This window comes from Grammomys surdaster, unplaced genomic scaffold, assembly GCF_004785775.1.
Source record: "Grammomys surdaster isolate TR1022 unplaced genomic scaffold, NIH_TR_1.0 125852, whole genome shotgun sequence".
NCBI classification, from domain to species: domain Eukaryota; kingdom Metazoa; phylum Chordata; class Mammalia; order Rodentia; family Muridae; genus Grammomys; species Grammomys surdaster.
The window spans coordinates 1,073,592-1,095,063 of NW_021620678.1; the positions used below are offsets into that span (position 1 = coordinate 1,073,592).

A 21,472-nucleotide genomic window follows, 5' to 3' on the forward strand; every position below is an offset into this window, starting at 1 on the left:
GGCTGACCTAGTCCTTTTGCCTGGATAGACAGCTGAGACCAGTGCTCATTCAACACCTGCTGTGTACCTGGGTCCCACAGATGAAGAACTAGAACTGAGGCCAGCTCCAAACTCCTCCAGAGCCTGCAGGCCTGCTACTACCCTTGGTTTACTCCGGGAGAGGAACCCAGGCCTTTTTACCTGCTGGGCAGGCAGCCCACATGGAAGTGAGCTACCAGCCTGAACAACTGCTTTCCCAGGGAGTTTTGTAACAAAAAGAACAAGAAGACACGTGGGATGGTCACGAGAGAGTCTCTGCTCAAGGTGACTGACAGGTGGTCTGTAGTGGGAGACACTGTTGAGAGGTGATTGACTCAGAGGAGTGGGAGACACTGTTGAGAGGTGATTGGCTCAGAGCGCACTGACTCCAACAGTAACTACACTTATGAGAGGTGTGGACTCTAAAGAGAGGCCTGTTTGAAGGAACTGGTCATTGGGACATGCTTTTTTGAATGATGTATTGGCCCCGCCTCCCCCCGCCCCGCCTCCCAGAAACAATGGAGCCAACTTGAAATCTCAGTAACTATAAGCCCAAACAAGACCGGTTTGAGGGAGGTGGCACATGGTCACCTGCAGGTCCACAGGAATGACAGAGTGAGGAGGAGGAGTTGGAGATTCAGAAGACATGTTCTTGAAAAGGTCAAATGGAAGGATCCAGCCTCTGAGAGAAGCAGACGTAGTTCATCTGGAGTGGCAGGAAGGAGCTGAGAACGAGGCTGGCACATCGTGATGTCAGGCTTGGAGAAGATACTAAGACTGGCCCATCCTTCTAATGCTTAGGTGACATAAGAGGGAAGGTCACCCTTGAGTGTGTAGGGCTGGGGCAGAGGATTCGAGACTCAGGCCAGAGAAGCTAGGACGTTGCTGTTTGGGAGAGCAAGACCTTGAGCGGAGGCAGGAGGGAATGGCTGCTCCTTGGCCATTTCTAGCTGTGAATTTGCTTGTTAATGCTCATGGAGCCCGAGGCTTACCTGCTGTGTTCTGTTCCCCTGTGTAAGTGTGGAGCAGGTGGAAGGGAATTTCCCTGGGTGGTGGGACATTGCCAGCTCAGTTGGGACAAAGACAGAAGAGGATGTTTGCAAGGAAAGAGGTACAAGATGTGATGAATAAGGTGTGTTGGCCAGCAGCTCAGTTTTCCAGGTGGATCTGTCTGCAGCTCCCTGGGGTCATATTTTAAAACAAACCTGAGAGTGCACAGATTCTCTGGGGCCCCAGCAGACTCAGCTGTGGCTCTCCTGTGTAATGTACATCTTCTTCAGGGCTAAATTCACTCTTGGGAGTTTGGAAAGCTCTGTCCTGTTGGTATGCACAACCCCCAACCCCGCCCCTCAGCCCTGATATTCTGGAGGTCACCACTTGAGGTCAAGTCCAGCAGTGACAGTGTTGGTAAGGGCCCTCTGAGATGCTGTAGATCCTAGTGCTTGTTCGAGTCCAGTCTAGAGGTTGGAGAGGGGAGCCTAGGCAAAACTTGGGGAGGGAAGGAAAAGCCAGAAGCAGAAAGGCTGTGCATGATGTCATAGTCTTTCTCTTCCTATACTACTTCCCAAGCCCCCAACGGACGCAGCTCTCTGGAGGTCTGGGCATGTGACTCAGGAAGATTGGGTCCTAAGCAACACCAGGGACCCGGATCCTGGAACTGGGGCACAGTTGGGGAAGGGGTGTTGGGAATGAGGCCAAAGCCGAGTTAGAACTGGGGCACTTTCCACGTGGGACTTGCTTCTGTGCAGCCTTCCTCGAGAATCCTGGGAACTTATATGTCTGAGCTGAGCTCAGTAGAACTGATCAGGGCAGGTGGGGGCATATATGGATGGGTGAGGCTTTGGGCCAGGCTAGGGGAAGATGTCGCTCTGGAGGCAGGCAGGGTGCCTCCCTTCCTTCCCACGTTAGAGAAGAACCTCCTCCGAGTAAACCACGTGTTTATTTTGAACATTCAAATTTACAAAAACAAGAAATGGTAACAAAAGCCATGGCACAGACCACACACGCACTCACACACACACACACACAAAGCATCTCATGTCAGTTATATACAAAATAGGGCACGGTGGGGCAGGAGGGCAGTGGAGGGGCCTCAGTTCCTAGTGTCCAAGGACACAATTTCACATGCTCACTGCTGGCTGCTCAGCCTAGAGCCTGTTCTCCACCCTGCAGGGGCAGGGAATAGGGTGGGTGGGAGGTGGGATTTGGGGTGGCAGGCAGCTGGAGTCAAGGGGTGAGGAGAACACTAGTCCCTTATCTAGGAAGAGACCCTTCTCCAGTTTTCTCAGGCCAAAGGTGCTGGGGCTAGTAGGTAGGACCCAATTTAGGGGGAAGGGAGTGGCCACTGGGTCCTGGAGAAGAGAAGGATGGTCAGGGGAGCTTCAAGGGTCATTTGAACTCCCTCGCCAGGCCTCAGCTTCCTCATCTATAAATCAAGGGTTGAGTTACTCCCCCCACCCCCACCTCCTCATGATTCGGTCAGTGGTAACTGTGGTAAGATGATCCCTTGGGATATGGGAGAGACTACTCTATGCTTCACAGGTGAGGAATCTGGCAGAAAACAGCTTAGAGAACCTGACACAGGCTGTGCCAGAGCAGGGGCTGAGGAAGAACCACTTCCACCCCACCTTTTCCGACTATGCTGGAAATACTCCTTTCTTGCCCTGAAGACTGCAGCTCAGTTTGAGGCTGGGCATAGGTATGAGACCGTCCCTCCCCGATCTCAAGCCCCACACCCCACCTCTGCTTCTTCTGCACTCTGAAGGTGACAAGGTCCTTTAGGTATATAATCTGCCTCCAAATGGAAACTGCACTATTCCCAGCTGGCCAATTGACACCAGGCAAGTTCCTTTACCCCCTCAGAGCCTCATCCTTCTCTTCTGCATCACAGGGCTAAGAACAGTCTCGTCTTGTAACTGTGCTGTGAGGATATAAACCAGATGGTGCGGATACAGCACTTTGTGCAGTCTCAGTGCCTAAGACTTTCTAACCAGCCTAGTTCCGTCTTCGGCAGACCCAGGGGCAGCTCAGGGCCACAGCTGTCTCGCTGGATGTGCTTGGGGACAGAAGACAGCGGGGCTCCACGTGCTCAGAGAATGTTCATAGCACAATGTGAGAGCAGGTGGAGACTTTGGAAATAGAGAACCAGCCCCTTCCCAGTAATCCATACTCAGAGCTATGACCCAGTGTCTCCATTTTTTCCTCCTGGCTGGGGTTGGGGGTGGGGAGGTTGAAGTTTAACCAGGGTGACCTGGCATGGTAATGTGACTGAGGTGTTGTTTCTCATCACCACTGAAACAAAGCAGAAAGGATGGGGAAGGGTGGGCTCAAATGACCAGGCAGTTTCTGCTATGTCTTTCCTAAGACTCTTGTCTTCCCAAGGCCTCCTCTAAATCAATAGCAAAGGCCTCTTCTAGAACAATAGCAAGAGCTCAGTGTGGCTCAGAGTCCCCCAGGTCTAAGTTCTGAATCCAGCTGTCACCCAGCAACAACTGGTGTTCTCAGACACTTGACCCAGCACTGGGGCTGATGTCATTGGTTGTTACTGGGCAACAGGGATCACAGCAGGTCTCGGTGAAGCCTCTGCAGTTCTCTCCAGGGGATGGGGATGGAGGTGCTGAGCCATATAGTTGCTCTCAAAATGGAGACACAGATCTGCAGGCCAGAGGCAAGTCTTGGACATGCTTCCTTCCCATGCCTCTCCTGCATCATGTCTTGGGCTGAGTGGCCATAGAGAGCACAGACAGGGACAAAAGTGGGGAGTGGGGCAAGAGGCACCAGTGTCCACTGATGCAGCCGACCCGCTACTGCTCCAATACTTGGGAGAGGACCAACAGGGCCCTGCATCCTCTGCTGTCTGTTGGAATTCTGTCTGTCTGGGCTCTCTCTCTCACTTCCTCAGGCTGTCACTGTGTTGAGGTATCCCATAAAGATATTCTGGTGTCCTGTTGAAGACACGTATTCTCTCAAGTGCCTCCCTGCAGGGCTCAAAGGTCCTCAAGGACAGGCAGTGTGGTTCACAGGGAAGAGCACTTTGGGAGGGACTCAGAGGCCCTGGGCCTGCCATTTTGTGCTGTCTAATCCTGGACAAGCTCATTGTTGTGTTCTTTCCCATCTTCCATCAGCAAGAGCTTACAATGGATGGCCTCTCTCAGCTCTGACATTCTTCTGTGCTTTTGGGGAAGTTGGTAGGGACTAGGAGAAAGTGAGGCCCAGAGAGGGTAGGTTCTTACTGAAAGCCACACAGCAAGTCATAGGAACAAAGGGGTCCTCTCTCTCACTCAGTGCTCTGCTTTCCATTTCAGCATCCTCCATCTTTTCCAGGGCCATGCAGAAAGAGGTGATATGGTGGCTAAGCCACCAGGCTCTGTCTGGGAAGTGTCTCCTCAGTCATAGTGTGCCTCTGTTTTGGATGCTCTCAGGATAGGCTAGAGTGACCCAGCAGGTTCTGTCTCCAGCATGGAGAGGGTGGACAACCATGTTGGTGGGCAAAGTTGACAGTGGGTACAGGGGATGATTACAGCCCTTTGGCTTCTGGGGTTTTGGTCCCTAGCTGTTAGGGTAGGGGCTGGGAAGGGAACATTCTGGAAACTGAGGTGGGGCTTGAACCAACATCAAACCAACATTCAAACCACAACACACAGAGAAAGTGGTGAGGGGGAGGGAGGCAGGGGCAGTGAGCACGATGACCCTGCAGCCCCTGTGGGCAACTGAGGAAGATAGAGGAGAAGCGTCTGATCTCACACATCTCTGGCATCCCTTCAAAAGCCCGATGTAGGCCTGAAGCATAGGGGATGCGAGGGTCAAAGGCCACCTCTACCCACAACTCCTCAGGGGACGTCCTTGGAGTTTGTGGAATCTGATGTGATTAACAGGACAGTGTATGAGAGGGGAGAGGCCAGGCCAATATGCTGCCAGGAGGCAGGACTGCCTCAACCCCTACATTGGACCAATTGATGTGAGATACTGGTCCCTATCCAGGGCTGAGGGGACATCCATCCAGGGCATTCTGGAGCAGTGGGAGCCCGTGAGGAGAAGTGGGAGGTATGACTAGGAGTAGGGTAGAAGGGAAGGCCAGCATGTGGACAAGCGGAGGAGGGAAGTGCCCCTTCAAAGTCCCCGAACTGACAGGCAAGGGAGGGGCCCTGACCGAGGTGGCCCCTCACGCCTTAGCCCTCCCTTTGCAAACATCAAAGGTGGCTTTCTTCGCACCTCCAAAGGCCTCAACCAGCTTATCTTCCCAGGGGAGGACATTGCCCATCAGTGGCCCGGTGCAGTTGGCCATGCCCAGCACCTGTGCAGGTGTCAGAGCATGGTCCCACAGGTTGAACTGTGCAATGTCACCGACGAAGGCCTGCGTGGCGTCAAATCGGCCTCCCAAGGTATCCTGGGTCAAGACATCAACAAAGAAAGGAGAGAAACATGGAATGAGGGAGGAAGGGAAGGGTAATCAAGCCAGGTCCTGAACCTGTCAAAGCCTGGTTCCCAAAGTTCTAGCCCTGCCCCCAAGGCTGCTATCTCCCAGGGCTCTAGCCTCACTCTCTAGCTCTGCTCCAAGGTTCCAGTTCCACCAGCTGCTTCTTTAGCCCTCAGCTGCCCATAGGCAAATTGGCGGGTCAGACAGGATACTAACTGGAGTGGGCGGGTTAATGACTTGGGGAAGCACTCTCCCTGATCCTTACCTGTTCTTGGCCCAGGATAAGGATGCCGTGTGGCTTGATGGGGTGCCAGGCTGCCAGGTTCTCACCAGAACCCCGCAGTTCTCCATCCTGGTATGCAGACCACAGTCCATCTCTTGTAGTCCAGGCGATGCAGATATGGTGCCAGTTGCTGTCTTTCAGGTTCAGAGGCAGCTGGGCTACCTGGATACAGGACCCAAACCCCAGGTCAGAGGCCCAAGGCTGGAGAAGTGTGATGATGAGGCAGCCAGCCTCAAGCTTCCCTCCACAGATGGAACCCAAGGCCTGACCTGCATCCTGCCTATTGCCCTCCCGACTCTCCCTCTTCTCTCATGACCCCACCAAGCAGCTTTCTTCAGCTCACAGGGACTACCTTTTTGGTTTTCAGGGCTTCAAGGTCACACATGGCAGGGACAGTGTCCACAAATCCATTTTCCCTTGCACACCTAAAATAGACTCCAGCACACAGTGAGGCTCATTCACTGGCATAGACAGAATGTGCCTTGGACTCAGAGGATGGGTGGGTCCCAGTGTCTGGCCTTGACTCTGCCACTAGCCCCCTATCTGACCTTGGGGAGACTTCTTTCCTTCCAGCGCCTCATCTATAAAGTTGGAGAGAGAATAGCCAGTTGTTGCCCCTTCCTGTATCCAAGGCAGACATGACTAATCAATCATGAGCCTAAACTCCAGCTGCTCATGGTGCTCTAGAAGCCTCTGTTGATGGCTTGATGCTGGTCTGTGAGGTGAAAGCTACTTGTTGCCTGTGGCTTTAAATGGCTCCGGTACCTCACAATTGCTTTGAGATCACGACTTCAGGAGGCACTCTCTGATGCCTGCTAGGTACCAGGCCCCACGCCAGACTCAGAGGGTGAATCTGGGCGTGGCCTTGAACAAGCTGTGTCTGTATGGGACGCAGGGCTTTTAGGGACAGCATTGCCTCTAACTATTCATGTCTACTGTCAGCTTGACTGGATGTGGAATCACACAGGAGACACGCCTCTGTGCACTACTGCTTGTGAGGGAGTTTCTAGAGAGATCTCACTGAGGGACGGCCTACCCCAGATGTGGCTGATGGGCTGGGGTTCCCGACAGAATAAATAGGAAGAGGTCAGCTGACAGTCTGAGTTCCTCTGGCTCCGCTTCCTGACTACAGGATACATTCCTGTGGATGCAATGTGACCAGCCTCCTCACACCCCTGCTCTGACAGCTACAGCTGCTCTTGCCACTCAGTCTTCCCTCAAACTGTGAGCCAGAGCAAACCCTTAAACTACTTTTGTTTGGTGTTTTGCCACAGCAGTGATATAGACTTCAGAGAGAGAGAGAAAAAAAAAAGCCTGGGGCTGCAGGGGAGGTTGGGGGGGGGGTAATGGGAGGGGAATGTACTGAAGGCCCCCTGGAAGGACATGGAATTGGGAAAACATGGTGCCCGCTCCAGAGCAAGGGCCCAGAGGCGGGTGAGAAGGGTGGCTGGCAGGAACAAGGGTGACGAGTGGTGCCCTGTCCAGGGTGCTGAAATCTCCATCTCGCGGGCCTAGCCCTGCCCTCTGATGGGCCACGATGAGCAGAGCAGGACAGCCCTCTCCACGCGGAGCCCGGTCACTCGTGATGTTTTGAACCTTAAGGCACCGCACTGACCCCCTGGGCTACTACCTCCTGGACACTCGGTGGGGCTGCCTGCTGCAGAGCTTGTAGGCTGGTCCCAGATGAGTGTGACCTGCATTTCCAGGGTGTCTCAAAATAACACCAGACATCCCCTAGGCTGAAAGCAGCAGGCACAGCAGGCAGCTTGGGGAGACATGTTCTTCCTCCGTCACTTCACAGATGCCAGGCAGATCGTAGGCCTGCCTTAGTCATGGGGACAGGTGGCCTGGACAGGCAGGGGATGACCTAAGGGCAGGGCTGTGGGAGTAAAAAAGGAAGTTCCGGAGGCCATGACAGATGAGGAAACTAAGTCATAGGCTGGTGAATGAGATCCCCTAGTGAGCACACTAAATAGCCAGGACTTAAACGTGACCCTCAGAATGGAGTCCCATATGGGCATCATTCCTTCCACGGTGGGGAGCGCAGAAGGGCAAGCTTTGGAGATCACCAGCAGCCCTCCGTGGTAACTGCCTTCCTTTCTCTCTCTCCCCTCCGCCTTTCCTCCCCCACTCTTCATTTAGAATGAGCAGGGCTCCAGGTACAGATACCTATAGGCTGGCCTTTAGCAGAGCAACTTCTGTTTCCCCTTCTTTAGCCAGCCCTGCATCTGAATTGTCTATATTCCCAGAACTGAACTTGGCACATAGTAGGTATTAAATGTGTGCTGAGTATAGTGAACAGAAGAGTGAAAGTGTCAATCCATGCTCATCCCGCTCCTAGGTAGTGCAGGGCACTGCGCTGCGGGAAGCGGGAACCCGTCTGTCCCCGCCCAGAGGCCCTATGCCCTGCCCAGGGTCCTAGACCCCGCCCACCTTGTCGTTGATCAGCAGCTCCATTGGCTCAAGGCCGGCCTCCAGCAGTACAATCTCATTGGCCTGCCCAGGCACCGAGTAGGAGAAGGGGGTGCCCTGGCCAGAGCCACCCGATCTGGAGCGCAGCCACATGCAGGCAGTGAAGGCGTAGAGTTCCGGCAGCGCCTTGCGCACGCGGGCATACATATAGTTGTTGCGGATGGGGATGCTGACCTTGAAGGCATCTGGGGGACTGTAGGCCGAGGACCCTGGAAGAGACAGGGCGGGGTCAGAGAACACTGTACAATGAAGGCTGGTGGCTCCAAACCATCCGCGGGATGGGGGTGTGAGCCACGTGACTTCACCTAGTCTACTTTTGCCTCTGGGCTGTGAAGTGTGATTAAATTGAGCCCAGGGGCTCTTGAATTCAGATGTCCTGAGTTCAAATCTCGCCATCACTACTTTCTGACCTGTGAGTCTCTATGAGATAAATTCAGCCTCCTCGCCCGGAGCCTCCATTTCTTCAGTAGAACGGGCTAATGAACCGTTCTCCATTCCACACTGTGAGGGGTGGTAGGCCCATAGTCTCATCAGATACTAGCTATAATCATGACTATTTACAGCTGTTCGCCTACTTAAGAAGCACTGTGTGGTGCTCCTCGCACCACTTGTGGTGCTCCTCGTGTCACTTCGTCACAAGCCTAGGAGGCAGGCCCTGTCATCCTCGTTTTTCAGGTATGCCTTGGTACACAGGTTATTTTCCATCCACGACTTCCTCCCTCCTGCAGACAGTTAAAAGAGGGTGCATTTCCCCTGGCCTCAGGGATGTCAGAGGGACAGGAGCTGGACTGAGTGGGGATGGGGGCTGCTGCCATAGTCTAAGCAGTCAACTGGGTGTCTCCCTGGAGCACCCCAGGCCCACTGGCCCCCCCCACAGCTGAACCCACCGTGGCCCCTTGGCTCCCACAGGTACTTTCTGCTTTTGCTCTCCAGAGTTGGCTCCAGACCCCCTCCTCCAGGAAGACACCCAGATTTCTTTCTTCTGAACTTCTGCCCTGCACCTGAGCCACTCCCTGCTTCCCCTGTCCCTCCAACTTGCCCTCATAAGGACCAGCGAGAGCTCCTAAGTCCCTAACCCTCCCTCCATCTCTCACATGAAGACAGTGAGGCCTGAGAGAAATAAATGACTTTCCAAGGTTGAAGAGCAAACCTGTGACAGACTTAGAACCCAGGAGTCTGACATCTACACTTATATTACAAATCTCTGACCCCTGACAGAGGTTGATTGATTACTCAAAGGTGCCAATTGTGGGTGGTTAAATGCATGGCGTGGAGTCTGAAGGATCAGGTGACAGGTTTAGACCATCCTCTTACCTGCGGTGTGACCATTGATAAGTCACTTGACCTCTGTCAAACTCACTGCCTTTACCTGTGAAAACCCTGTGGTTAGTGAAGATTAAATCAGCCAGGGTGTCATTACACAGCCCACCTTCAGGTCCAGCAGAGCTAGAAATGACAACTGTGACTTTGAAAGTGACAGCCATCCCCCAGCTGGCTCTCCCTGCCATGTTCTACAGCCTCTGGAAGTTCCAGCCAGAAGGACAGGAAGCTCAGCCATCTGCACCCCAGGACCTACCGTGCTCCAGCTCAGCCACGCGACCCTGCAGGGCGTCCAGCTCCTTCTCCACTTCCTGTCGCTGCTGGTGGCTGCCATGACTGAGGGCAGCACGCTCCTTCTCCAGAGCCAGCACCTTGGCCAGCAGCTGGCCTTCTAGCTCGTCCATCTTGGAGTGCAGGGCGGTGGGCACAGCTGGGGCTGGCGCAGAGGAGAGGTTCCCACGGGCTGGGAGCTCCTGCTGCTCCAGAGGGAGAAGAAGGATGGTGATGTCACACGGTGGTACCACCACCCTGCTGGCCACCACAGGCAAGGACCCTCACAAAAACAGCCTCATAGTGGACAAGGACCACACTGAGAGCTTCTAGGGCCCTCAGACTGGGCCCCATGACACAAGGGCCGGGACACCGTTGAGGGCAGGGCCTCCGGGGAGACACTTGTGATCTAGTCGTCTGGATGGGACTCTAGTTAGTATTCCATTATCTTGGGATTGTAGAAACAATCCCAGACTCAAGTGACAGCCAAGGGTTCAAACCCAGCTTGGGAACCAACCTGCTGTATGATGCTAGGAAACCGTGTGAGTTGTTTTGAACTTATTTCCTCACGAGACAATTGCACTATCACCTTGGAATCGTTCTGGGGGGAATTATGTGGCAAATACCAATAAACAGAGCCTGCTGGCTGCCAATGTCTTTGGCATTCAGGGTATTCCAAGGCTGGCTCCGACACTCTGTGTCTAGCCCAGGATGAGAGCAGTGTGCAGGGTCCTCTTTGTCCTGTCTTAAATTGGGCAGAATTGAGGCAGGCAGACTAGGCCATGGGTTCAGACTGGAAAGAACATTCTTTGGTGAACACATCACAGAAGTGTCAGCAGAGCTTTGAGGAGCCAAATTGCATGTCTTCCTTCGCCCTCCACATTCCCCCCAACTTCTGCAAGGCCCAACGTTTCCACACTCCTCAGGGGACCAGGCAGTGAGTGATACCTAAGTCCCTGGCTTAGGCCCCAAGACAGAAGCTCTATAGTATCTTCAGTGTTTAGGATAGCATCTGGCACACAGTAGGTGCTCATGGCGCACAGTGGGTGCTTGTGGCACACAGCAGGTGCTCATTCGTGTTTGGTCAATGAACAAACTGGGTAGATTCTCTGAGCAGAGGTGAGGGCCAAGTTTGAATTTGTCCCAGACCTCCAATCCTTTGAGGTAACCTCATACCTTTTTCTAGGAGCCACTCAGCAGAGTTGGGGACAGATGAGAGACATGGAGGGTGCAGGGCTTCTCAGGGGGCTTCATGATGTGAGTGTGTGGCTGGTGGTGGTGAGCAGGACAAAGAACTGTCTGAACCTTCTGGTGCTATGGAGAACTGTCTGAAGCTCCTCGTGACTGTAGACTTCCTGCAACTCCCACTGACCTGCCCTACCATGACAGATCGAGTGGGTGACTATGGCTTGTCTTCTGCTGGTATCTTTTGGCACAACCCATGCATCTGAAACCCTGTAGCTGACACACATCCTGGCCAGGCTATGGGCCTTCCTCCCTGTACACCACAGTCCTGACCATAGCCCTCATGTAGGGTGTCGCAGAGCCCCAGCCTATAGTCAGAATGGTGGTACCAGGCAGTCACGGCTCTACCCTGCTCACGAGAGATAATACCAAAGCTGAGTTTGAACCCTACACATCCTCTGCCTGAGGCCACATTGTTGGTTATCATGGCAGCTCCTGTGCCCCAGAGCACATTAATGCAAGGGACACACTTATCCCCTTATCACAGGAGAGGTTAAGAGGCATGCCCAGTGTCACCAAGCAAGTGACCACCAGTAAGGCCAGGGCTGGGTCTCTGAGGCTGAAAGAGTCCCTAACTTGTTCTTGGGGGCAGGGCCAGTGCCTTGAGACTCAGGATGCTGAAGGGCTGAGAGACACTGCCTTGTCTCTAGTTGGGGACTGGGTGCCCTCCATTCTCCTTCCAGAGTGACCAGGACAGAACAGTTTACATTGTAGGGTATAGCTGCTTCCTTAAAGGGGACACAAAGGTGGCCGGGGGTGGGGAGAGTGTACAAGCTGTCCTTGGTCAAAGTTCCTGTTTGGTGGCACCAGGAGGCCAGGGAGGAGGGGGTTCAGGGGCTGGGCGGCAGTCTCCCCCCATCCCAGCATGTGAATCAGAGAAACACGACGCCCACCCCGCTTCCATCTGCCACTGCGCAGGCTGTGTGGCGTGGGCTCTGTGGGCCTTGTACCAAGTGGGCCCCAGCCTGAGACGGTAGGGGGACAGCAGGGATGATGTCACACTATCCCCCACTCAGTGCCTGATAGGGCAGGAAGGGAGGTCTGGACTCCAGGCGAGTTGTTGAGAGACCGTGGTAGAGTTTATTACATCTGGGCCTAGAGCCAAAGCCGAGGGTTCTAGGCCCAGCTCAGTGGCTAGGAGCTACTGGGGATGAGGTGGGAGTGAGAAGCTCCTTAGCCTCAATAGGGGACACCAAGAAAGGAGCACCGAGGACGGGGGCAAACTTCTCAGATGCTCTTATCTCCTGAGGACTAAGTGTTGAGGCTCAGAGAGGGTGGGGCTGCCTGCTTAAAGTCACTCAGCAGTCCTGTGCCCACTCCTCATACCAACCCTCACAGCCTGAGTCTCAGTTTGTTCTTCTGTCAAGTAGGTATGCAGTATTGCCCTGTCTGCCTAAAGGGATGATCTGAGTGGCCATGAGAACACCAGGAAAGGTAGGCTGTGTCACACTGTGTAGGATGGCCTCACAGAGGGCCCCATAGGAGGATCCAGAAGTGTGACACTGCTGAGGTGCAGATAGAACTGGAAAGCTGACTGCATGACCTTGTGCAAGTAGATGTTTCTTTTGTGTTGGAGATGAGGAAGAGCCTGACTTCAGAGTCCATGCACAGTCTGTCCCTGTCTGCTCCGCCCAGGTTCTGAGGACAGTAGTATAGGCTTCCCTCCCCCAACTGTGCCTATATCCTGTGAGTCCCGCCAGCTCTCCACCAGCTGAGTGGCTCGCTGTGGAGAGATGCTGTACTTCAGTTTCCCTATTGGCACAAGAGCAATATACTTTCAGGGCTCTCCAGGGACCTGGGAGCTGTGTGGAGTGCTAACGGTCATCACTGCCACCAACCCTAACTCACTGTGTCCTAAGGGGGCTGGAGATACAGCTCGGTTGACAGAGGACTCTAGCCCTCCACAAACTGTGTGGGGTGGTGCACATCCTGTGACCCCTCAGGAAGCGAAGTCAGGAGGGTGAGAAATTTTAGGTTATCCTTGGCTACATATCAAGTTCAAGGCCAGCCTGGGTTACATGAGATCCATCTCAAAAATAAACAAACAAATAATTGCTTTGAAAAGATACATGCTTCTCTATACCCAGCCCCGAAACCATGTGTCAAGTTATTACACTGAGAGAGAAGTTAGGCACAGGGAGGCCAGGAGTCCACACTGCCGGGTGTCAGGTGACAGAGGGAGGGGGTGGTGCAGGGAGAAGGTAGGGGTGAGATGGCCCCAACAACCCAAATCCATCTCACCCTGTGGCTTTAACACACGCTGTTCCTCCTGCCAGGAATACTCTTCCTGCCCCAGCCCATCCTCTCCCGAGAGAGCGCCTGCTCTCCCAGATGGCAGCTTCCCTGACTCCCGAGCCAGGATGCTGCAAGAGAATGGGGTTCTGAGCTCTGCCGGGGCTTCCAAGCCCTCACCCTTCCACCAGCTGTGTGCACCCTGGCAACATCGTGCCTGCCTAACAGTCACCGGCTGGCTCCCAGCGGGGTGGTCTGCGAGGTGTTGGATTTCTCACGGGATCTGTGGCCCTCATGGTGATCATCCGTGAGCGTCGGGTCAGGTTTTATTACTTCCTACATTTGGGGTCCAGGGGTGCAAGGATGAGATGCAGGGCAGGACCTAAGTCTGGCGTGTCACAAGTGGCCCTCGAACGGTTATTATCATTACTGTTACCTTTACAGGGTAATAGAACTGGAGGGCCGCATCAGAAAGCCAGCTGAGCCACTCGGGCATGCTCCTGGTGAGACTGAGCCTCCCCTGGTGTCCTCAGCAGAGACAGGACCTCTAGCCCCATACCAGTTCATTTTAGTCAGAAATCCTGGCAACAGTCTTGGTTCAGCCCCACTGAGCTGTGTGGCTTTGGACAAGCCTCTCGGTCTCTCTGATGCTATTCTTAACGGGTGGAGCCATGGAGGACACGCAAGCTCAACTGTGGTCCTTGGTGTTCAGTGGGGATAAGACACTCAAACCCTCCTGGGGACACCCTGTTAAATTCATTCCTTTGTGAGCAGCCTAATCCTAATCCTTCCTACCTTATCCCACTATAGACAAAGACCTCCAGAGCTGAACAGTGCCCAACATCATGGCTTAGCAAACCATACATACTTAAACCGTGAGAGTCCTGAGTCCTTTACACCCACCGGCTTCCGGAAGCTTGCAAATGACCAGGCCTGGTGGGCGAGGCTCGCTCTCGGGTGGGTGTGGAAACTCTTACAGCCACTTCGGGAAAATGTGTCACAGTATCTACCGATGCTAAATATATGTCCCTGCTGGCACCCAGGCATCCCACTGCTGGGGATGGGGCCAGCAGAAAGGCTGATGGCCACCCAAAGAGACCATACAGTGTGCACAGAAGCTTCACACCAGTATCAGACGGAATTTGGTCTGTCCTCGGACAAGCGGGTGATGATGCCTCTGCACAGTGACAAATGGCCACTGCCACAGACGCCTGACTCATGGCCCAGGAACAAAGCTGTTCAAGGTTCAAATACAAGCAAAACTCATCAGTGGTGACCATGGTGAGAACTGGGGGACCCCAGTGATTTGGGAGGCCCAAGAGAGCCTTCAGGACCTGCAAATGTTCTAGCCGCTACCCTGAGATGTTTTCCAAGGGGTGTCCACATATCTCTACCCAGACCTGTCCACTGGGGATTTGTGTGACATATGAACCCTTACAGCCTGTGGATGTATTATTATTATTATTATTATTATTATTGGTGGTAAACCAGAAAAATAAAAAGTAACTGTGCTTCTGACACAGCAGGAAGAGACTCTCTTCTTACGAGGACAAGAGAGTTTTTTTTTGTTTTTTTGTTTTTTTGTTTTTTTTTAGGGGATGGGATGTCCCATCTCATCCAACAGACGGGGTAATTGAGGATCAGACACTGGATGGTTTCAGAGGTCACAGCATGACAGTGGCAGGCCCATGGTTTATAAAGCCAGGCTTCTTCCTAGGATGAAGGCCTATTATTTAGAGACTCAGGCTAAGGACCTTTCACACCCCAGCATACCCATTTTACAGATATGAAAATTGAGATCTGGAAAGAGAGTGTTTCAAGCATTAAGTGAACCCCATGCAGCTGGGCCCACTGGGTCCATTTAGAGTTTGTAAGGTGTCTAGGAAGTATCTAGTCTGCTGTAAGGTTTTGTTTGGTTTTGTTTGAGATGGACTCTTATGTAGCCTAGGCTGGTCTTGAACTTGCCACATAGCTGAGGAAGACTCTGAAAGTCCTATCTACTTGCTTCGACCTTCTTAGAGTTAGGATTACAGGTGTGTACCACAATGTCCCACTTATTCTGAGCTAGAAATTGGACTTGGGGTTTTGTGCGTGCTTGGCAAACCCTCTACCAATGGGACTTCACCCCGGCCCTCCCTGGCGAGTCTTCACAATGAGGAGCCCTGCCAGGAGCAAGGGGCAGAGCTCTGCCTGTATTGCATCCCTCAGACTCTGAGCCTTCGGGTGTCCTCTCCCAAGACAGAAATCCGCATGGCCTATTTCACATGACAGAGACAGAAGGGCTAATGCATAATACATACTTCAGAAGGGCCAGATGCTCCTGGCAGCCCTGGGGGAGCCTCCACACCAGCAGGGCCAGCCTCTGAGACCGGCCAGCACCGTGCTCACTCTTAGTACCCAAAGATGGAGGTGGGCATGGCCCTCGCTTGTACTCCTCACTGTCTTGTAGGTGGGGAATGTCTGACCCCACCTAGTGTAGAGTGAAGAACCAGACAGGGCCCTGGAGCCAGGTACTAATGGGTCAAATCTAGGCTCTGATGCTAGGTGACCAAGAGCCGGTGTTTTAATCTCTCTGGGTCAGTTTGTTGGCAAGAGAGGAATAGTTTCTCCTCCATAGAGTGAAGGTAGGATTAAATGAGATGTTGTGAAGTTCCCAATGCACAGTAAGTGCTTCGTGATACGGGAGATCGCTGTTAGAACATCAGTAAGTGTTGCTTCCCTGAACCCAGCATCCTCTGGGATTCTCATCAGGACGCTCTTCACCATGGCTCTGCTCCAGAACAGGGGGCAGGGTGGTGGAGGGCAGGGATTTTGTCAAGGAAAGAAACTAATCCTGAATTTTTACCCTACACATACATGAACACAAAAATGGAACTCTGGGACACTCTGGCATGGCCGGATGCCACGTAAGTGGACCGGCTGCCATGGAAAGCGGTACTTGGAAATGAACATCCCCTGACCCTCGAGAATGGCTCTCCCGGGACGCCAGCTAGAGGCTCCTTTCACCAGACTGAAGAGGAAACAGACAGCTTTGCCACCGTATGCAGAAAAGAAGAACCAGAGGCAACCTGTGTCCATCCAAGACGAGCAGGCTAGTGATGGATGGATGGGGGCAGGGGGTTGGTGGATGGTGCTTCTGCCCTGGCCTGTTACAGTGCCTGCTAGTGGACTGGTATCGGGGGTACAAGAGGAGAGAGACTAAAGGAATTAATTGAGAAATATCTCCTCAAACCTGTTGACTTTTTTTTTTAGTGAACAATGAAAATAAGTTGTTGTTTTTTTTAAAAAAGATGAATGTTTTTTTCTGTGTGCCCCCATGAAGGACCCCATGGTAGGCTTTAAGAATATCTCAGATGTGCGTGGAGGAGAGAGACCAGTCAAGAGGCAGCTGGGAGTGAGCATACAGAGATGCGAACAGGATCTGTGGGGCACGTGGAGTGAGCAGTGGAAGCGCCTATGTGTGGCTCAGCCCACCCAGGGGACCAGAGAACCAAGGACCTCAGAGCAGACAGAGACGCTTCTCAGAGTAAGAAGGGGAAGGGGAGATGCATCTAGAGACCAAGAAGGAAAACACTGTGTGGCAGAGGACTGAAGGGGGCCAGCAAGGCAAAGACTGGAAAACCCCTTCAGTAAAACCTCTGGGGACATTAGCAAGAGTGAACTCAGGGGACTGCATCTGTGACAGCAGACCCTGGAAATCTGGGGCTTTCACCCACACTGAATGAGAAGAGAGGGGAAGAAACCAGGCAGTGGCCTAGAAGTGCATGAGCCCCCATTGAGAGTGGCGGTGTGGCCCCATGACATTGACTCTGGCTGCTGCCAGGCTCAGAGACCAGACCTGGTAGCTCCATGTCTGTCTCACTCAGAAAACAGAAGGGGAATGTGGAGAAGCCGGGGCTCCCCAAGCCTGGGAAGCCAACCTACTGCCAAGTCCCAGTTGCCAGGATCCCTCAGCCTCAGCAGGCCAATCGCAGGGAAGCCCACCATGCCATGAGCTGGGTGCCAGGGAACAGGGCCAGGGTCAGCACAGCCTTGCCAGTCACAGACGTAGGAGGGGCCACCTGTGTCAGCCATAGTGCCAAGGATAGGGCAGTGAGGGAAAGTTGAAAGGAAACTCAAATGCTTTTCGAGTTAGTACAGTCTTAAAGGGAGAATTTGCTGCCCTTTATGTATTTGTTTGTATCTTTCCCACTGGAGTGTCTGCCCATTGTACAGGTGAGGAGACTGAGGCTGTTCTTCCTTGCAGCTTTTATCTGGTCATTTTCCTGCTCTTGGCTTTAGGAACTTCACCCCTGGGCCTCTGCCACTCAGCTCAGGAGGTTCCAATTTCTGGATTTTCTCATCTCTATAAGGGGAGTGGAAGCCCTGAAGATGGTATGGGGAAGCTGAGGTCTGATACTCTGAAGGTGGGGGTGTGAGCAGCCGACTTCCTGGTGGTCTGATGGCCAACTTTCCCACAGGTATGGCCTCCTGCACCCCAGATTGAACTTGGAGCCATATGCTCGGCCTCCCTGCCCAGTTACTTCGTTCACCCTTTCTCCTCACATTTGCCGTGCCCAGCTGCAGCCTGGGGGAGAAAGCAGAGCCCACAGCACCTGCCCTATCTCTCCCCTCCTTCGAGGATCTATCCTGTGTCTGGAAATCAGTCCATGACTGGGAATGGGCAAGGCTTTCCTGGCTGTTCATTCTGCCCAATCTGTCTTATCTATACTTCCCCTGACTGGGAATTTGTAACAGCAAGGAAAAGGACCATAGGTATAATCAATCAATGCCTTGGTATCACACACAAACCCGTGTAGAGTCCCTACTCCCGGGGCTCCTTATATCTGACCTGGAAAAGGAGGCGGAGGGAGCTAAGTGGATCCCTATTTAGGAATCATCCGCTGATTTCTCCAAAAGTCCGGAGCTTCAGGTATATAAAGCTGGGCGTGGCCCGAGGGTGAGAGGTGATGCAGGCGTGCAGGTTGGTGTTGAGGCACCCTTTGGGCTTGCGAGGAGTACGGCTAACGGTACACCTAACGGTAGTGAGTATGGGGTGGGAGCCGCTCTAGGTTTCGGAGGAAGGACATCTAAGGAGAGCATCATACGTGCCAAACATCCGCACACCTGCGTCTCAATCAATTCCCACTACAAGTGGACGCCGGTCTCCCATTCTCGTGCCCAGATCACCATGCCAGGCTCCCACCCGAGATTCAGACCAGGACGCTCCCATGGTGCCTGCCAGGGACATGCTTCAGGTGACCGGACAGCAGCTCCAGGGACCCGGGACCGGCGCACCGCAGGCAGAGCAGGGCCCCTCCACCCCGTGTCCCCCGACGGCACGCCACTCACCTCGATGCGCTCGATGCGGTCTCGCAGCGCGCGCACCGCGTCCTCCAGCTCCAGGAGCAGCGCGGGTGAGTCCCAGGCGCCGTCGGCCATGGTGTCGCGGCGGGGCCCGGCGTCCTGGAGGCCGCGCGGCAGGCCGCTCTCGCAGCGGCCCAGTTTGCCGGTGAGCTCGCGGATGGTGTCCCGGTCTGCGCGGATGCGCGCCTCCTGCTGCAGCGCCGTCTGGCGCAGCTGCTCCGCGGTGCTCTGCAGCAGCAACAGCTCCGCGCGCTCGCCCGCCGCGTCCCCCTGCTCGGTCCCCGACGGGCAGGCAGCGGCCAGCGGCGTGCAGAGGAAACGACTGAGCAGCGGCACCGGCGGCGGCGGGAAGACGCTGGCCGCCGGCTCCCCGGGCAACACCGAGGGCCCGGCCGAGCCGCCTGCGCCGTGCAGGGCGCTCAGGCTGCGCTGCGGACCCGAGGCACCGGCGGCCGAGGCGGCCGAGGCGGCCGAGGCGTTGTCGGTGCCGCCGGGCAGCGCGCGCGCGGGGCTGGCCGCCAGGGGCACGCTGGCGATGATGCAGATGACGGCACCGAGGAACGCCAGCATGCCCGCGGCCAGCAGCACGGCCAGGAACTTCAGCGTGAGGCGCGGAGGGGGCGCGCGAGGCCCCCGGCAGGCGCGGCGGCGGGGTCGGGGCGCAGGGCCCGGGAGCGCGGGAGCCGGAGCGGGAGCCGGAGCTGTCGCCGCGGCCGCTGCTGCCGCCGCTCTGAGCCCGCGCGGCGGGAGGAGGAGAAGGCGGGTGCGGCGGCCCCGCCCCACTCGCTCCCCCGGGGCCAGCCGAAGCCCAGCCCCGCACCCGTTCCGTGCCGGGAGCACGGGTGCGTGAGCCACGCCCAGGGCTTCATCTCACGCGGAGGGAGGTGACTGGATGGCTACGTGGCGCCTAGGTTCTAAGGCGACCCTGCGTTCTGGCCTCTGGTTCTCTCCGGGTCCCCGGAATGCCCACACCTGCGTCGCTTCCGGGCTCTGGTCTCAACATGCTGCAGCCTACAGTTAACACTCAGCCTGAACATGTTCACGGTACAGATGAGGAAACTGAGGCCTCTGGGCCCAGCATGATGCTGGCTCTGCTGTAGTTAAACCTCAGCGTGAACAGGCTCCTGATAACAAATTGGAAACTGAGACCCTTGGAGGTCAAGTGGCAGCCCAAGGTCACACAGCTAGAATCCATTTGAAGCAGCGTCTGAGGTGAGCTGTGTCTACTTGGACAGAACTACTATGGTGGAAACTAGTGAGAAAAGAGAACAGTAGTGTGTGTGTGTGTGTGGGGGGAATGAGGAGGCAATTTGACCTAATCTGTTTCTGCTGTGGTTCCCTGAGCGTCACCTGCTGCCTCCTCTTTCTAGCACCCCATCTGAGTCCTTAGGCCTGCAAGCATCAAGGTTCCCAGAGGAGAATCTCCTAGCTGGCTCCAGCCTCCGTCAGAATGGCAGGTGGGACACATGCTGGTGGGCGCCAAGACCAGGCAGGAGTGGGCTATGTGTGTGTGGGTTTTACTTTATCGTGTCTAAAATGTCTATATATATATTCTGTTGAAAACTAACTTTGCAATGAAAAACTTTAAAAATCTTCCCACCCTTTCCAGTCCAGCTTCAGCCTTACTCTTCTGCAGGCTGTCTCTGCCTGAGGTGGATTCCCTGAGCTGGAGGAACCCTGGAAGGCCATGAAGGTTTTTGTGCTGCAGTCGGGGGCTCACAGCAATTGCTCACTACATCCTGAGCCAAGCCTCCACCATCTCAAAGTCTCTGACCCCCACAGCTACCAATGTGGACATGACTGAGGACCAGGACATTCCTGAGGAGGCAGCAGCCCCCAGAATCCTGGGAGACCTTACCTAGCCACTAATACCCCCTAGATGGTCCATGGACATTGGTTACAACTCCCTTCACTCTCCAGGTATGGGGATTTTGTCCCCTCTGCTCACCCTCCTCCTAGAGTCAGGGATTGTTGTCCAGATATGCTAGTGAGTAGCACAGGAAGCCTGCAAATGCAGGCTATGCTCATCATGGGCTCGCCCAGAGCTGAGCTGATGATAATTAACAACCTGGAAACCCAGCCCAGGAAGCACGGCTGAGAGGACGCATCCACAGCTGGAGATGTAGCCTCAGATCTTTGGAGCCAATGACAGGCATCGGCTATGTCCATGAAGACAGACGCACAGACAAAATCCCCAGGGAAAATGTCCTTCAAGAGCCAGGAATGCCAGGAGAGGCCAAGAGGAAGCCGCTTCTAGTAGCAGAACTGTAATTTCAGTGTCATCAGTCACCCCGAGAGTTCGGAGACAGCTGAGTAGACAAGTACAGGGGCTGGAGGTGAATCTTGTGTAAACTGGTCTATTCATTGCTTAGCATGACATGATTACTAAGTCAATGGTATTAATAAGTCACCCCTCTGCTTAAACACCTGCCACCGGCACCCCATCTCTTGTTGGGGACTGTCTTTACAGGAATGTCTATATGGTAACAACCATGAATAACATCGAGTGTTGTCCTCTGAGCAGAGAACAGGTTTGCTTGCTGATCAGATTACAATTCACATCTCTGGGACCACAGTGGGGTGGGTCAGCTGATACACTATCAAAAGAAGACTGAGGCTGTCTTAACTCACAGTGTATTGGCTATACTGCAGACCTACTGTGTGTGTCTATCTAGAGTTCCTAACATTGCTCCATGAAGGCACAGGGACCTATTGCCTACATGCAGTAAATGCTGCCTGTTTTGATGTGAATGAAGTTTCTCTTTGCCTCACCCCGTCCCCCCTTGTTCTCCCAACTCCCACCTCCACCCCCTTCTCTCCACCTTCCTGGAGGGAAGGATCTTGACTTTTCTCCAGCATCTGTGAAACCT

At 54.3% G+C, this 21,472-nt stretch overlaps 1 protein-coding gene across 1 annotated transcript; it reads right to left on the minus strand.

Moving 5' to 3' along the window:
- Positions 1-1,937: 1,937 nt before the first annotated feature.
- Nptxr (neuronal pentraxin receptor) lies at positions 1,938-19,605 on the minus strand. The gene is made up of 6 exons (XM_028789888.1): positions 19,575-19,605; positions 18,588-19,471; positions 9,766-9,985; positions 8,147-8,398; positions 5,700-5,875; positions 1,938-5,404 (listed from the first exon to the last, which is right to left on the minus strand). The coding sequence occupies exons 1-6, from the start codon at positions 19,603-19,605 to the stop codon at positions 5,180-5,182; spliced, it is 1,788 nt and encodes a 595-aa protein (XP_028645721.1). The 3' UTR covers positions 1,938-5,179.
- Between the last annotated feature and the right edge of the window lie 1,867 nt (positions 19,606-21,472).

Bases quoted from the DNA above. Each gene is read 5' to 3' on its own strand.
- Nptxr (XM_028789888.1), bottom strand. From the start codon at position 19,605: ATGTTGAGACCAGAGCCCGGAAGCGACGCAG. The intron at 8,399-9,765 runs GTAGGTCCTGGG...TGTCTCTTCCAG, and splicing joins CGTGGCTGAGCTGGAGCACG to GGTCCTCGGCCTACAGTCCC. The intron at 5,405-5,699 runs GTAAGGATCAGG...GTCTTGACCCAG, and splicing joins TTATCCTGGGCCAAGAACAG to GATACCTTGGGAGGCCGATT.